This window comes from Heloderma suspectum, chromosome 15, assembly GCF_057233095.1.
Source record: "Heloderma suspectum isolate Gila_16-S chromosome 15, 16-S_ref, whole genome shotgun sequence".
Taxonomy (NCBI): Eukaryota; Metazoa; Chordata; class Lepidosauria; order Squamata; family Helodermatidae; genus Heloderma; species Heloderma suspectum.
In genome coordinates this window covers 19,391,530-19,409,160 of record NC_139472.1, presented here as the reverse complement: position 1 = coordinate 19,409,160, position 17,631 = coordinate 19,391,530, and the positions used below count along the sequence as shown (strand labels likewise).

General features: G+C 49.2%; 1 protein-coding gene across 2 annotated transcripts; it reads left to right on the top strand.

The window, feature by feature from the left end:
- Nucleotides 1-9,333: 9,333 nt before the first annotated feature.
- Nucleotides 9,334-16,082, top strand: C15H1orf174 (chromosome 15 C1orf174 homolog). Of its 2 annotated transcripts, XM_084822168.1 has the most exons (5): nucleotides 9,334-9,408; nucleotides 9,620-9,677; nucleotides 9,890-10,198; nucleotides 13,628-14,155; nucleotides 15,284-16,082. In XM_084822168.1, exons 3-5 carry the CDS (start codon nucleotides 10,007-10,009, stop codon nucleotides 15,392-15,394), a joined length of 831 nt encoding a protein of 276 aa, XP_084678294.1. In that variant the 5' UTR covers nucleotides 9,334-9,408; nucleotides 9,620-9,677; nucleotides 9,890-10,006; the 3' UTR covers nucleotides 15,395-16,082. The 2 variants fall into 2 exon arrangements, with proteins under 2 accessions (XP_084678294.1, XP_084678295.1); XM_084822169.1 differs by lacking the exons at nucleotides 9,620-9,677; nucleotides 9,890-10,198.
- Nucleotides 16,083-17,631: the final 1,549 nt, after the last annotated feature.

Below are 17,631 nucleotides of genomic sequence, written 5' to 3'. Positions count from 1 at the left end.
GTTGTCGATCACAAGCTGAAGATGAGCCAACAGTGTGATGTGGCTGCAAAAAAGGCAAATGCTCTTTTGGGCTGCATTCATAGAAGCATAGCTTCCACATCCCGGGAAGTAGTAGTTCCCCTCTACTCAGCACTGGTTAGGCCTCATCTGGAGTACTGTGTCCGGTTCTGGGCACCGCACTTGAAGAAGGATGCAGACAAACTGGAGAGGGTTCAGAGGAGGGCAACAAAGATGATCAGGGGACTGGAAACAAAGCCCTGTGAGGAGAGACTGAAAGAACTGGGCATGTTTAACCTTGAGAAGAGAAGACTGAGGGGAGATAGGATAGCGCTCTTCAAGTACTTGAAAGGCTGTCACAGAGAGGAAGGCCAGGATCTCTTCTCCATCATCCCAGAGTGCAGGACACGGAATCATGGGCTCAAGTTACAGGAAGCCGGATTTGGGCTGAACATCAGGAGAAACTTCCTAACTGTTAGAGAAAGATGACAGTGGAACCAATGACCCAGGGAGGCGGTGGGCTCTCCCACCCTGGAGGCATTCAAGATGAGGCTGGACAGCCACCTGTCATGGATGCTCTGACTTGGATTCCTGCACTGAGCAGGGGGTTGGACTTGATGGTCTTGTAGGCCCCTTCCAACCCTACTATTCTATGATTATGATATGATATGATTATGATATGATGTTATGGCATTATAATACCTTTAACTAAGACATTACAGGGCTGGCTTTGAAAGAAGAGGGTCAAAGGGTAGCTGTCTTTGCAAGCGGCTTTACATAGCGGAGCAGGGTGATGATGGGCTGTGCTGACCAAGAAGCTGATATGAGTGAATGAAAAGAAAAACTGAGCATGCTAGGTGGATGAAAATTGCTGTTCGACATCTCGTGCTGCAGACCTGCAGATAAGAGAATGGCCTTACGCGACGCTCGTTGGGCAGGGGAAGCTGAGCACGGGCAATGAATGAGAGGCAGTGTTGGGGTGGAGATGACCAAACATGACCAGAGATGACCGTGAGTTCAAGAAAGATGTACTGGGGAGAAATACGTCAGTCAAGATAACATGCCCAGATGGTAGACTTTTTAGCCACATTTTGGGAGGTTTCAAATTAACCCGTTGGTGGTAATGCCAGAGATGTCCCCAAAACATGTTGGGCATAAAACATGAGATTGTTGGGAACAGACACCTCACTTCTAGTTGATGAAGAGGTGGTTTAACCACTCATGCACCCCATTTATGGTTGGAAGAGGGCTGTCTCTTGGGGCCCCCACCTTTGACCAGAACAAGTATATAAAAGCACAGGTAGCGAGAGCTTCTTCCGCTTCGTCTGCTCCCCTTCACGCTCCCGCTGCCTCACCTATCCGAACTGGGGTAACTATGGACTTCTTTAGACTCTTAGACTTTAGAACTTGCAAATAATTTTAACCCCTTTACTTTCTGAAGTGTATTTCTTATTCATTTATTGCATTTATTATCCCGCCTTTTGTCCTCCTTAAGGAACGCACGGCAGTGTACATACTCCTCCTCCTCTCCATTTTATCCTCACAACAACAACCCTGTGAGGTAGGTTGGGCTGAGAATCTGTGACTGACCCAAAGTCACCCAGTGAGCTTCCATGGCCTAGTGGGGACTAGAGCCTGGCTCTCAGCCCAGCACTCTAGCCACTACACCAGACTGGCTCTAAGTTAGGTCTTGGAATATTTCCTGAGCTTGGGACTCAGAATTATTTCTGAAGATGGAACTTCGAATTCTGTCCAAGTCTTTGATTTCCCCTTTCACTCCAGCTTCTGCCTTTAATTAAATGTAATTCTTCACATGCCTAGAGGAACATAGTAATGCTTTAGCTTAGCTTTTTTATATTCAGGTAATGTGCAGGAGGACATTAAAAGAGAGATTTACCCATTGTTAGCTTGCTTTCGTTTAGCTTAAAAATGCAGGTAGAATGCAGGAGAGTGGTGAGGGGGTTATAACCACGAAGCTCAATTTGTTATCTTGCTCGCTACATGTAGTGCCAGTCTTGTCAACGGCTGTTCTTTTGGTTAATCTCATATTTACATTACATTCTCTTTTACTGCCAATAAAAAAGCTTCTAACACTAATATAAGCACCGTGCGATTTTCCTTAATTTTGCAGTTCTCTTAAATAATGCATTTAAGGTATGGGAGGGAGCAATCCTACGGCCACTAGACAGTGGCTAGACGGGCACAGAATATCTGGTTTTCTGGGAACCGACCTCGGAGTCCGCGTTCCGAGGTCAGTTCCCGGAGGACAGATCTCCCCCCAATTCTGCGCAGCCTTGGAAGCAGCATGGAGCAGCCCCATGCTCGGGGAGGGGGGCGTCCTGGGGCGGGGAGGGCAGAAATGCCTGTACGATGCATCCAATGTGTCGTACAGCAGGCTCCTACCATGCTCAGCCCTCCTGCGGCTAGACAGCCTCGATCGGCGGTCTAGCTGAGAATGCAGGGCAGGAGAGGCACGGAGGGAACGATCCCCTCTGTGCTTCTCCTCCCGTGCATTGGATAGGCGGTCGCCTCCGAGTTTGGAGGCAGCCACCTATCCCCGTAGGATTGTGCCCTTACGTAATTCTAATTTACTTTGGGCCTGTTCAGACATCACGCTAAGCCATGGTGGTTGGGGAATTTCCAGTAACCACCGTGGCTTAGAGTGTCGGGTGGGGGGAGAAAACAATGTTCCATGTGGTTACTAAGCCACCCGGGTAACCACCCCCCTGCAAAAGGGCTAAGGGGCCCCGGGGAGGCTTACAGTGTCATATGGCAGGCTCCCCAGTGATTAAAACGGGCTCCAGAGGACTTCCACCAGCTCGAGCGTCCGCTACTGCAGGTGATGCTCTAGCCGACGTGGACTTTCTCTAGGGTCGCATGGCCATTCAGGATGATGGAGTAGTCATCAGGAGCTGGTTCACACCACGAACGACATCAGGATGCCCACAAACCACTCAGGTAAGCTTGCCCAGTAACTACAGGGGGGGGTAGCAGAAACACAGGGCGCTACACCATTCCTGGTCATCCGACAGTCCCTCGCGTAGTGGTTTCACTACCCGCGACCCCGTAGTTACCCTAACCACCACCACCACCCCATTCGCATGTGAATAGGCCCTTTGCGTCTATGGTGATGTTTGCCTGTTTGGACTTCGCTTGGTTACCCACCGGAGTGCCTGGAACCCATTTGGTGTAGGTTCTGAAGTTAAACAAGTCCGAATTAACAGAGGGGGCTGCTTCCACAAGGTTCCAGTCCTGGTTACTTTGAAGGGCTTTCTTTTGTCTGTCCTGCATCTCTTGCCAATCTATTTTATTGGATGAGCCCAAGTTCTAGTTTTAGGAGAGAGGGAGAAAAACATCTGTCTTTCCACTTTCTCCACACCATGCATTCAGTGCTGGATTTACGAGCAAGCCAAGTAGCTATGTCTTCACATTCTGAGGGGCCTCTGAATAAAATAAAATGAAATGGACTAAATTCCAAGTTTTACATAATTTGTGGAAGGGGGGGGCTCTAAAACAGACATCATTGTTCTGATAAGACAAAAATATACTAACAAGGCTGCATAATTATTTATCATGCTGAGTTCCTAAATCTGTGCAGAAATAACTGTAACTTCTATCTGAAATTTTACTAGATCAGGGCCCAGTTTTTCAAAAGTCTGTAACAGCTCTTGTGTTTCTTATACATTAAAAGTTTTCATAAATGTTAAATAAGAAATCATGAGGTGTTTTCATTTAAAGGAATCAGATGATTCCTTAATTACAAACTCATTACAATTTAAATTTCATTTAAAGGAATTTCTAATCCAAGTAGGCTTATTGCAAGGTTGCTGTTTTTGTTAGATTATTCATTTTTCTTTACACCTTTGCCAAGCATATACACAAAAATAAAGTATTATTATTTTGTTGGAATAATATTTTTTCTAGTGCTATGGGGCCTTTTAAGCTTGACATAGCCTAGGGCAGCCCCCCCCCCACACACACACACACCTTTATGGACCTCTGGCCACATTTGGGAATTTGAGAAACCACTGTGGGCACCACCACAAAATGGCTGCCAAGGAGGATGTGGCTAGTCACATAATAGCTGCCTGGGGGCCTGGCTAGTCAAGAGGTGGTGGGGAGAGAAATAGCAACACTAGAAGCTGGGAGGGAGGGGGAAATAGAAAGAGTTACTTCCTGGCCCACCCAATCTTCTTCCATCCACGTAGCCCTTTCCCCTTTCCTCTCTCTCTCCCCACCCTGACCTTCTTCTTCCCCTCCCCTCCTAGCCCTTCGCCTTGCTCTTTCTCTCCCATTCACCCATTTAGCTTGCTGTTTTTCTCCCCTCCTAGCCCTTAGCCTTGCTCTTTCTCTCTCACTCACCCATTTAGCTTGCTGTTTTTCTCCCCTCCCAGCCTCTAGCCTCGCTCTTTCTCTCCCCCAACACCTTTCCTCTCCATTTATCTCCCTTCCCCACCCCGGCCTTCTTTTTTCTCTCCCTTCCTATCATTGCTCTTTCTCTCCTACTCATCCCTTTATCTTGCTGTTTCTCTCCACTTCCAACTTCTAGCCTTGTTCTTTCTCTCCCCTCTCCCCTTTTGCCTTGCTGTTTCTTTCCACTTCCAACTTCTAGCCTTGTTCTTTCTCTCCCCCTCCCTCCTAGCCTCTGTCCCCACAATTTCTCTCCTCCCACCTCTTTACCTGCTGTTTCTCCCCCCTCTAGCCTTGCTTTCTCTTCTTGCCTGCTGAACAGCTGATCAGTAGCAGGTTCAGGAAGAGGAAGGAGAACCTGGCACCCTAACGTTTTTCATTTTTTGAAAGAAAAATTTGAAGAGTTTTGCCGGCACCACTGGAGGTCCCCACAGTTGCCACGCTGGGGATCCCTGGCTTAGTCCTGCAGCATGTCAAAATCTGGTCTTACGTGCATAGTTTTAACCCCCACCCCCATCATCTTTAAATAAACAGCAGACACCCACCACCATCAAGCTGTCTGTGCGAAGCTCTGTACACATTTCATGTCAACTTGACGTTGGTAGACATTTAATAAACTTGAGCATCAAATATTCATCTCGGTACAGCAGCTTAAGTAATTTTAACTTCCCAAAATCAACATTGCCCGTTCATTTTTAATGAGAGTTCTGTAAAACAGGTTTCTAGGTCATTGCCAAGTGTGCATCACAGAAAGATACATTTACACAAAGCAGAGGTTTTAATATATATTTATATATTGAACTCCCCAAAGAAATAGTGCTAAATAATGCAAGATGTTTACGGAAGACACCTTCTGTCTTCTGTCTTCTGGTTTGTTCTCTAGGTCATGGAATTTGTACATGTTTGAGACGTGAGGCCCTTTGTATCTCTAAATCTCTTGACGGAGGACCATTCATGCAAGGAGTCAGATGCTCAAGCAGCTAATATGTTCTGGTCGACACACCTAAAAAAGGATATTGTAGAGTTGGAAAGGGGGCTACCCAAATGATGAAGGGGCTGGAGCACCTCCCCTAAGAGGAAAAGTCGCAACATTTATTTATTTATATCCCGCCTTTCTTCCTCCTTAAGGAGCCCAAGGCGGCATACATAGGCCTCCTCCTCCTCCATTTCATCCCCACAACAACAACCCTGTGAGGTGGGTTGGGCTGAGAGCCTGTGACTGGCCCAAAGTCACCCAGTCAGCTTCCATGGCCGAGTGGGGACTAGAACCCGGATCTCCCGACTCCCAGTCCAACACTCCGGCCACTACACCACATCTGGGACTGTTTAGCTTAGCAAACAGGTGAGTGAGGGGAGGCATGAGAGAGGTGTACAGAATTATGCCTGGTGTGGAGAAAGTGGAGAGGGAGACATTTTTCTCCCTCCCCCATAATACTAGAACCCAGAGGGGTCATCCCATGAAGCTGCTTGGTGGGAGATTCAGGACGGACTTCTTCACACCGCGCATGTTTAACAATGGAATTTGCTACCACAGGATGTAGTGATGGCCACCAATTTGGATGGCTTTAAAAGGGGGTTGGACAAATTCATGGAGGAGAAGGCTATGGAAGTCTACTGGTCTTGATGGCTATGTGCTACCTCCAGGACCAGAGGCAGTGAGCCTACATACACCAGTTGTTGGGGAACACGGGCGGGAGGGTGCTGTCGCACTCACATCCTGTTTGTGGGTTTCCCGTGGGCAGCTGTTTGGACACCATATGAACAGAATGTTGGACTAGATGGACCCGTGGTCTGATCCAGCAGGGCTCATTGCATGTTCTTATGTGAAAACGTAGGCTCCTCCCACAACCAACGTCCACTGGATCAAAACAGAGCCCTGTCCAAGAACTCAGCTCCTCTGCAGGTTCAGTTAACAAAGGAGCTGGCTTTAGGGGAGATATTTCCCTTTTCAAAATGCCATGAATATTCCGAGTTATAGATCCCTCTTTTTAAATTTTCTAGTAACAAACCAAAATCGGCTGTGTTCGCTTTTTCGACATCAGCTGCTCCCTCAAAGGTCCGTTTTCCCCTTAAATGAAGGACGTCTGAAATGGGTCACTAGATTGGCTTCCCATTGGGATTTGGGGGCCTGGAAAGAGGCAGGCGACGTTTCTTCCTTCCCCCATACTTCTTCCTGTCCCCAGTGCCGCCACCCTTTCTGGTGTTCCAGATAGATGTTTTCAAGTAATTATATTACTGGAGCCTTGTAGGAGGGGAAGAAGACAAGGAATGATTTAAGCAGAAAAAATGCCAGTGGGGAAAGGATTAAGCACCCCCTCCCTTTCCCTCCTGCTGCTGCTGTGCTCAAAATCACAGCCTACGGAGACATTTTTTAACCTGTCAGAGCTTCGCTCCATGCATTGCTATGCGGTGTGAGTTTGTTTCCTTCACCTTTTCATTTTTCTCTGAAAGCAGAAGGAGCTTTGGCCGGCTTTGAGTCAGGGTGTAGGCAAGGCTGGGTGGAGAGAGGCTGCTTAACCCCTTCCCCTTCCAGTCATTCTCCAGCTCCAAATTGCTCCTCCCACCCTGCTTTTTGATACACCGAGGAAAAGAAATTGGGATCCTGTCTCCCTAAGACCCACCACCATCACCAATGGGTGGAAAAGCAGCTTGGAAGAAGGTGCTTTTGAGCTGGAAACCCCTTGGAGGGGAAAGGGTTTAAGAGATCTCTCTCCACCAGCCCTTTCTCTGCCTGGATTCATATCCTACCCTCAAGTCAAGTGCACCGCTGTGTTTTTGGGGCAGCACAACAGCCCCAAAGTGACCTAGGCTCAGGCTCATGGGAAAGGACCTGCAGAGACACCACCAAGTCGGGTATTAAACCTGTCGCTGAATGTTATGCAAAGAACTCGGATCTTGGTGTGTCTTACTGTCATTCCTGGCCTGATGTTGCCACCAAGCGGCCAAGGGGGTGAGGAAGAAAGCACAACTAACTTTCTGGCTTCTCAGGACCAGCACACAGCATCCGTTCCAAGGGAGAAGAGAAGTTACCACACGGAGACACACTCACACACGCGTCCCTGCCGTTACATCAGTGTTTCCTAAAGCTTTGGATGCAAAATTGCAGGCACAGTCTCTTGTTACATTTTGAAAGGTTTGGAGTTGTTGGATTATAGCGTGGTGCAGTGGCTCTCGAGAGCGCTGGACTGGGAGCCGGGAGATCCGGGTTCTAGTCCCAACTCGGCCATGGGAGCTCACTGGGTGACTTTGGGCCAGTCACAGACTCTCAGCCCGACCTACCTTACAGGGTTGCTGTTGTGAGGCTTGGGATGATGGGAATTCCAATTCTGGCTTGGAATGATGGGAGTTGCAATCCCACACATCTGGAGAGCACCAGATTGGGGAAAGCCAGTAATTATTATTATTATTAACATTTCTATAACTCCCCATAGCTGAAGCTCTCTGAGTGGTTGACAGAACTTCAAACATTAAAATACAATATACAAAATTTAAAATCTATTTACGTAAAAGCACACAGACAATACACACAAACAACAGATAACTAAAAACAACTTTGAACTGTCAGTCATAACTAAAGATACATCCCGGACCGATTAATACTCATCGTGTGCTGCCGAATGCATGGGAAAAGAGATCGGTCTTAACCTGGCGCGGAAATATAATAACGTTGGTGCCAGGCAGACTTCATTGGGGAGCTCGTTCCACAGATGGGGGGCTACCACGGAGAAGGCCCTCTCCCTCATTGCCACCCTCCAAGTTTCCCTCGGAGGAGGCACCCGGAGGAGGACCTTAGAGGCAGAGCGTAGCGTACAGGTCAGTTCATTTTGGGAGTGGCCTGCCGTCAGGTATTGCGGTCCCAAGCCACGTAGGGCTTTATAGGTTTAAACCAGCACCTTGAATCGAGCTCGGAAGCATATAGCGTGTGTGTGTGTATGACAGAGAGACAGGCAGAGACAGAGAAAGGAAAGGATGGTTCCTGCTTCTATTTTTATTTTCCTGCACGAGTTGGGGAAATCATGTCATCCTGGTTCCTCAGCTTTCCATGGAACAGTGTCCAGTGTCACATCTGAGGCTTGCCCGCCAGCCCGCCCCGCACACACGTTTTTGCACAGCAGCGATCAACTGCAGATACTTTATAACGAAGTGAATGGATGGCTACGCAGAGGTGCAACCCTACGCATGCTTTGGCGGAAAAACGTCCTACAACTCCCAGCATGGCCGGCTGGGGCATGCTGGGAGTTGTAGCACTTTTCTCTGTCTACACATGCATAAGACCCGTGTTAGAAATAGCAGGATTCCTCTCTTTGCAGTCGTTTTCCTTTTCCTTCCTTTTTTGAGGAGGGGCACCTGCCGCCCCGTCACAACCCCTCCCATAATGTTGTATTTCCTGTATTGATTTCCATGGGCGTCTCTCACTTGGGCAGGAATAAAAGGCTCAATTGAAGCCGGAAACTTGGCGTGCGGTGTCTCTCTACACTTTTGGTGACTCTGCGTTCCGCGCCGTCGCAAATGTCGACGTTGCCCTCTACAAAGATGGCCCCCCTACCCTCAGCGCGAGCACCAAATGGTCTGGCCTGGCCGCTAAAAGTGCGACGGGAAGGGGAGAAAGAGCCTTTTCTCCCTAGTCCTGGGCTCTTAACTGGGGTGACAGCTTGAAGGGAAACAAACGGCGGCTTCTCAACAAAGGAGGGGCGTTTTTTTCGTCTCTGCGCGGCGCGCCCTGAACAAAGATGGCGACACGCTTCCCCCCTCCCCTGCGCCGGCGCAGGCGCGCTTCCTTGCCGGAAGCGGGCGGGGTCGTTTGCCACACAGAAAGATGGCGGCTCTGGCGTCGGAAGGAGGCGGGCGTTCCTCCTCGTTCCTCACTCTGATTGGACGTTCTTCGGCGGAAGCGTCGCAGCTGGGGCGGAAGCGGCTTTGCGGGCTGCCGGAAGTAGGTGATGGTGCCTGGTGGATCCGACCTGGTTGGGGACCAGCCGCCTCCTCATGCGGCCCCGGAGGGTGAGTCGCTGACCCTCCTAATTTGCATATGCTAATATATTCAAATGTGCGCAAATCGTCCCCTCCCCAGCAGGGCGGTGCTGGCTGCCTCAAGCTCTGCGTATGCTGATTTATTCAAATGTATGCCAAGGTGTATGCAAATTGGGCTCAATAATAATGTAATTTTATTAGTTACTTATTACTTTTCTATCTTTCCTTCCTTCCTTCCCAGGAGACCCAGGCAGTTGCGTGGGTCACACACCCAGTGGATCTCACAACCACCCTGTGAGGTAGGCTGAGAGAAAGTGACTGGGCAGAAGCGTCCATGGCCGAGCGGGGATTCGAACCCGGGCCTTAACCGACCCCGACCCAGTGTGGCGCCTCCAAACGTGTTGGACTACCACTCCCATCCTGGTGGAAATTGCAGCCCAACACATTTGCGGGGCACCACGTTTGGAGCAAGGAGGCTCTAACCACTGCACCACACTGTCTCTCTCTACAGACCGCCACTCTGCACTGATCAGATCCCTGGATTTTCTAACCACTGCACCACACTGTCTCTCTCCACGGACCACCGCTTTGCACTGATCAGATCCCTGGATTTTGCGGCGGGCTCAGAATGGGCCGGCAGGCACGACTTCCACGGATTCGTGCAGCTTTACTGATAGGCTTATGTTGTGCCGGTTTTAGATTTCTTGGTCGGAGAGCCTGCAGGGAAAAACCCGCTGGACAAGCCGAAGACTGCTGGCAGGAAGGAAGATTTCCTTTGTTTTTGCCCCACCCGCCCTTGAAGGAGCTCTGGGCAGTGTCGGTAGTTTCCCCCTTTGCCTGTTTTATCCTCACAACAACCCTGTAAGGTAGCAATTTCCATAGGTTCGCCGTCTCAGTCAGCTACAGCAAAGGCAAGACAAAGCCTTGTAGCACTTTGAAGATTAAAAAAAACAACAGGAGGGTAGGCTTTATTTATGCCATGAGAAACTTGCTTGTCTTTAAGGTGTCACAAGACTCTTTTTCCTGTGAGGTAGACGCAGAGAGTAGCGTCCCACGGTCATCCAGTGAGCTTCGACTCACAGACAGGGCTGCACATGCAGAATGTGCCTCACAATGATTATTGGCTATTAGTAGTAGTATTGATTAAATGTGTGTGTCCTAGCCCACTGCAAAGAGTCGTCTCAGAGTGACGTACACACCCAAATACAGAAATTCATAATATAATCAACAAAAACAAAGTCAGTCTGAACCACGATCAGCACAATGATACAAATACAAACGAACGCAAATAAAAACATAATCTAGAAACCATGCAATACGAAATGTACATTTATGTAGCCCTGCGGATGTACACAGCACTTAGGGGCCGCAGAGGAAGGGACGGGGAAAACAGAATAACGGGATGGAAATGTACCGATGTCACGTGGCGCTTAGCCTTCCTTTCTGAGGGCTGCCAGGCCTTCTGAAGCTCAGGCCCTGAGACGGGTGGGGAAGAGCCAGGTGTGGGCAAGGTGTGGCCCTCCAGGGCTTTTGGCCTACAACTCCCAATGGTGAGGGTTCGTGGGAATTGTACACCAAAACATCTGGAAGGCCACACGTTGCCCACCCCTGACCTAGAGCTAAGGAATGGGGCCTAACTGATCACGGGGTGGGGGTGGAGCTGAGTGGCACCTGGCAGGTTAGAGAATGTAAGAAGAGCTGTGCTGGATGGGACCCAAGGACTGCCTACTGCAGCCAGATGCCTCTGGGAAGCCCACATGCAGGGCATGAACACAGTAGCACCATCCTGTTTTTAGGATAATGGTGTTATCCCCATAGAATCATAGAAGAGTAGGGTTGGAAGGGGCCTAAAGGACCATCGAGTCCAACCTGCTGCTCAATGCAGGAATCCAAATCAAAGCATCCCTGACAGATGGCTCTCCAGCCTCATCTTCAATGCCTCCAGTGTGGGAGAGCCCACCACCTCCCTAGGTCATGGGACATGGGTCATGTCCCTAGGACAACACAATATTGTCGTATTGCTCTGACAGGCAGTTTTCTTGCTGTTCAGCCAGAATCTGGCTTCCTGTAACTTGAGCCCATTATTCCGTGTCCTGCATTCTGGGATGATCGAGAAGAGATCCCGGCCTTCCTCTCTGGGACAACCTTTCAAGCATTTGAAGAGCGCTCTCCTATCTCCCCTCGGTCTTCTCAAGGCTAAACAGGCCCAGTTCTTTCAGTCTCTCTTCATAGGGCTTTGTTTCCAGTCCCCTGATCATCTTTGTTGCCCTCCTTTGAACCCTCTCCAGCTTGTCTGTATCCTTCTTCAAGTGTGGTGCCCAGAACTGGACACAGCACTCCAGATGAGGCCTAACCAGGATTTGGAAGCTGTTTTTGTTTGTTTATTCGGTCAGTCGCTTCCAACTCTTCGTGACTTCATGGACCAGCCCACGCCAGAGCTTCCTGTCGGCCATCGCCACACCCAGCTCCCCCAAGGTCGAGCCCGTCACCTCCAGAATATCATCCATCCATCTTGCCCTTGGTCAGCCCCTCTTCCGTTTGCCTTCCACTTTCCCCAGCATCAGCATCTTCTCCAGGGTATCCTGTCTTCTCATGATGTGGCCAAAGTACTTCAGTTTTGCCTTTAATATCCTTCCCTCAAGTGAGCAGTCCGGCTTTATTTCCTGGAGTATGGACTGGTTTGATCTTCTTGCAGTCCAAGGCACTCTCAGAATTTTCCTCCAGCACCACAGTTCAAAAGCATCAATCTTCCTTCGCTCGGCCTTCCTTATGGTCCAGCTCTCGCAGCCATAGGTTACTACGGGGAATACTATTGCTTTAACTATGCGGACCTTTGTTGTCAGTGTAATGTCTGCTCTTCACTATTTTATCAAGATTTGTCATTGCTCTCCTCCCAAGAAGTAAACATCTTCTGATTTCCTGGCTGCAGTCAGCATCTGCAATAATCTTTGCACCTAGAAAGACAAAGTCTGTCCCTGCCTCCACGTTTTCTCCCTCTATTTGCCAGTTAGAGCTGGTTGCCATAATCAAGCTGGTTGCCATAATCTTGGGGTTTTTTAGGTTTAACTGCAGCCCAGCTTTTGCACTTTCTTCTTTCACCTTCGTCATAAGGTTCCTCAGCTCCTCCTCGCCTTCAGCCATCAAAGTGGTATCATCTGCATATCTGAGATTGTTAATGGTTCTTCGAGCGATTTGGAAGCTATGCCTCTATTAATGCAGCCCCAAATAGCATTTGCCTTTTTTGCAGCCACTTCACATTGTTGGCTCATATTCAGCTTGTGATCTACAACAGTTCCAAGATCCTTCTCACTCGTAGTGTTGTTGAGCCAAGTATCCCCCATCTTGTAACTGTGCATTTGGTTTCTTTTTCCTAGGTGCAGAACTTGGCATTGATCCCTATTAAATGCCATTCTGTTGTTTTCTGCCCAGCACTCCAGTCTATCAAGATCACTTTGAATTTTGTTTCTGTCTTCCAAAGTATTAGCTATCCCGCCCAATTTTGTGTCATCTGCAGATGTGATCAGCATTCCCTGCACCTCCTCCTCCAAGTCATTCATCAAAATGTTGAAGAGCACTGGGCCCAGGACTGAGCCCTGTGGTACCCTGTTCGTTACCTCTCCCCAGTTTGAGAAGATTCCATTGATCAGCACTCTTTGAGTCCGATTCTGTAGCCAACTGTGGATCCACCGGATCGTTGTTTCATCTAGCCCAGTTTGAGCTAGTTATCAAGCTATCATGGGGCACTTTGTCGAAAGCTTTGCGAAGTCGAGGTATAATATGTCCACAGCATTCCCACAGTCCACAAGGGAGGTTACTTGATCAAAAAATGAGATCAGATTCGTCTGGCAGGATTTGTTCTTGACAAATCCATGTTGGCTTCGAGTAATCACGGCATTGTTTTCAAGGTGCTTACAGACGGATTGCTTTATGATCTGCTCCAGAATTTTCCCAGGCATACATTTCCTATGTTACAGATCAGAGCAGGCAAGGGGCTAAGGGGATGGAGGGGTGGGGAGGATTCTTGCATCAGTTCCAGAAAATTAACTGACTCCCCTTTAATGAACCCCCAGAGGATGGGAACTTTCAAAGTTAGGAAGCAGTCATCAAGAAGGCACCGTGGAACTGCCCCATGTTGTCCGTGGTCCTCAGAGGGTGCTCGAAGAAGCATTTTCCATGTCACTTGTGCCCTGTTTGTCATCTAAATTTGATTTGAGGCAGCAGCTTAAGGCTGTGTTGTTGTTTTTCACAGGGTCCTTCCCACAAAGCGACCGACAGGCGCCCTTCCAAGAAGCTGAAATGTGAAAAGAGGAGCCTGGCGAAGTTAGAGAGCCGAGGAGCTGACGTTTGTGGCAGCACCAGCCGCGGCCTCTTCTCCAGAGAGCCTGCTAATCGACTCCCCTCGGAAGCGGGTCCGCCTGACCGCAAGACGATGCTGCAGAGTGAAGGGAAGGCGATTCCTAAGGCGACCGAAGGAGTGCTGCGGGACCAAGCCGGTCTCTGTGCAGAACCGCTGGGGCCGGGCGCAGACAGCTGCTTTCCGAAGGCTGATGGGGAAGCACCCTTCCGACCCCATGTCCAAAATGTGGAGGAGGAGGACGAGGAGGAGGAGGAAGGCAAAGAGGAGAGCTGTGGAGCTGGATTGTCGGACGACTCAGAAATGGAGCCTGAGGAGGTGCGGAACCAGGTGGTCGAGCTGGACAACAGCGCCTTCCTGAACGAGGACAGTAACCAGCCGCTGCCGGTGGATCGGTTCTTTGGAAGCGTGGCATTCATGCAGGTAGGGGCATCCGACGAAAGACCAGGAGGAGAGATGCAGGCCGAAATGCACTTACCAGGACAGCCTTTCCCAACCTGGCACCCTCCAGATGTGGCTGGCTGGGGCTGACAGGAGTTGTAGTCCAGCACATCAGGAGGGCACCAGGTTGGGAAAGGCTGTGCGAGAGAATGCACCCCGTTGAACACCATAGCACCTGCTTCTGAGTAAAGATGCACAGGACTGCTGCTTTTCTTGTGGTCTTAAGTGCTGTTCCTTCTATAAGGGTAGCTTCGAGGAATATCATTTTGCCTCCTCGTTTAGCATACGTTATGCTGGTATTGCTAGCTGTGGGGTTAAGTGCTGTGCAGAGAATGAACCCGTTACTCACCCCGGAGACCTTCCAAAAGTAGGTGTCACTTGCCTTCTTTTTAACATACGGGCTGCATCCCTGAAGAACACTGTGTGTAGGCCGGCCCGTAAGATGTGTTTGCTTTGGTTGGACCTCCAGAGAGGTCAGGGCAATATACATGACCCTCCCCTTCCTCTTGTTATGATCTTCACAACAACCCTGTGAGGTAGGTCAGGTTGAGAGATTGTGACTGGCCCAAGGTCACTCGATACGCTTCATGGCTAAATGGGGATTTGAACTCGCCAGGCGAAGCCCAGCCCTCTAACTCCATGCTGGTTCTCAGGTTTCCCTGTGAGTAGGGTATTTATTTATTCATCACATTTATATCCCACCTTCCTTCCATCATGGAACTCAAAGAGGCTCCATGAGGTTCCCAGGTGGTCTCAAGCGCTGACCAGACCCAGCAAGGTGGCCGCCTCGTGTGCCTTCAGGCCATGCCCTGGGTATCCCAGTTTTCTGAAGCAACCTTGGTTTGTGTGTTAAGGCTACTGTTGGGTTTAACTCTTGCTATAAGAAGTCTTTTTTTTAGAGAAAGTCATAGAATCATAGGGTGGGAAGGGGCCTACAAGGCCATCGAGTCCAACCCGCTGCTCAGTGCAGGAAGCATGATTCCCAGGCAGTCTCCCATCCAAGTGCTAACCCGGGCTGACTCTTCTTAGCGTCCAAGATCTGACAAGATCGGGCGCATCCATCCCTTTCGTCTAATAATAATAATAATAATAGGGTTGTTTCTTTTCTAGGACCTCCCGGCCGCCCCTCTCACACGGGCCACTACCAACAGGCGAGAGTTCAGAAAAGCACACTTTATAGCCAAGGATGACGACGAGGATGAAGACGAGGAGATCATTTGAGGACCAGGCATAGTTCTCACACCCATTCTGCCGCTCTATCCGTTTTCCCAATGCAATAAAGACTTGAGATATATATTATATATCGCACTACCATAGCATCTTCTAGAGGTGCGTTTCGTTCTTCACGAAAGAAACCATCCCGGTCTGGCTTTCAGGTACCAGGCAACTTCCAGGAGCCAAGCACGTCAGGAGAGAGCCCTAGTCTGAAAGCTGCCCAGGCCCTTGCTACTATCTCCACGCAACACTTGTAGTGGGAAAGCAGTGTGAGCTACTCCCACCATTTTCCATTTTTTGCATGTGCTTTATTGGACCCAGAAGCAAGTCACCAACTTGATCCCTCTCCGTCGGTCCGATAGCACACAGCAAGCATTTGATACACACGCAGTTCTGGGAAGCTTGCAGGACAGAGGGATAGAATGTGATGATCCATAACATTTTGCAGGCTTTTGGACTTCCGGAGTCCTGCTAGCAGGGGTCATAGGACCTCCCCAAGGTCCTTTGGAGCGAGACCCTTTCCTGGTATGGATTAACTGTGCGTTTACATCATCCCAAACCCTCCAGCCCTTCTTTCCAAAGAGGCAGCAATCCGTTTTGACAACAGTGTTTCTTGTCCTGCTAATTGCAAGGGGACAACCTGGAGAGCACTTCAGAGCTTTTGTAGAGGGCGAATTAAAGGACGGAATCCTAATGTTGTCTGCTCATCTTGCAACGTCGCTCGGGACCCTGGAGAATTCTTTCTGTGGATTTTGTTTTCCCTAATTAAAGGTGGCAGCTGGATGATTCTCAGGTGGTTCCCAAAAGCATGGGGATTCTTCTTGAATTTGAATTTGCGGGGCGGGGGGGTCAGAAAATTTGGATTCTTGAATTTGCAGGGGATCAGAAAAAATGCATGGGGGGGAGAGCAAAATTCAGAAATTGGGGAGCAGGAGGCAGGGAACTGGCTAGAGCAGGGTTTTTCAAACTCCACCTTGAAGGTGGGCTTTTTCTGTCTCAGCTGGTCTGGCATGTCACACAGAGTGGGTGAGATCAAAGGTGTTTCATCTCAGACTTCCCCAAGCAGGCACCCTCCAGATGTGTTGGACTACAAATCCCATTACCCCTAATTGAAGGTCCTCTTATAGCTGCTAGTAGACCTGCCCTTCATAAAGTTGCGCAACCCTTTAGGAAAGAGGCGGAACCTCTGGTCCTCCAGATGTTCTCGCACTCCATCAGCTCTAACCAGCATGGCCAGTGGTCAGCAGCGAGGGGAGTTTCTGCTCCTTGGTGGCAAGCAGATGCCCCCTGCCCCTCTGGCTTTATAAGAACATGAAAGAAAGCCCAGCTGGATCAGAGGTGAGTCTTATCTCAACCTCCCCCAACCACCCCCAACACGGCTCCCTCCAGATGTTTTGGACTCATTTTTTTAATTGACTTTTAAATCGCCCAATTACCGGTGTTCTCTGAGTACTGCACAATACATTAAAATGAGAAAATGCAAACATTAAACCAAAGAATAGAAATGATACCGGATAAAACCAGCAACAAAAAATTAAACCATTCCAGCACTTAAAACCAGCAGCAGAAGGAAGCACTAAAAAGCAGTTCTTAAAATGGAACTACAGCTCCCATCATTGTTGACCATTGGCCATGCTGGCTGGCAATGATGGGCGTTGCGGTCCAACATATCTGGAGGGCCCCAGGTTGGGGTAGGTCAGCCCTAGCTTCTAGATCTAGAGCTCAGCCCCAGCTTCTTTCCCCAACCAGCCCTTGAGGCATGAGTGATGGGCAGAAAACAATAGAATAAAATTTAATAGGGATAAATGCGGAGTTCTGCACCGAGGAAAAAGAAACCAAATGCACAGTTACAAGATGGGGGATACGTGGCTCAACAACACTACAAGTGAGAAGGATCTTGGAATTGTCGTAGATCACAAGCTGAATATGAGCCAACAATGTGATGTGGCTGCAAAAAAGGCAAATGCTCTTTTGGGCTGCATTCAAAGAAGCATAGCTTCCAAATCCCGGGAAGTACTAGTTCCCCTCTACTCAGCACTGGTTATTTATTATTAATTTATTGCATTTACATTACACCTTTTTTTCCTCTTGCAAGGAACCCAAGGCAGCGTACATTCTCCTCTTCATTTTATCCTAACAACAACCCTGTGACGTAGGTTGGACTGAGAGTCTGTGACTGGCTCAAAGTCACCCAGTCAGCTTCCATGGCTGAGTGGGGACTAGAACCCGGATCTCCTGGCTCC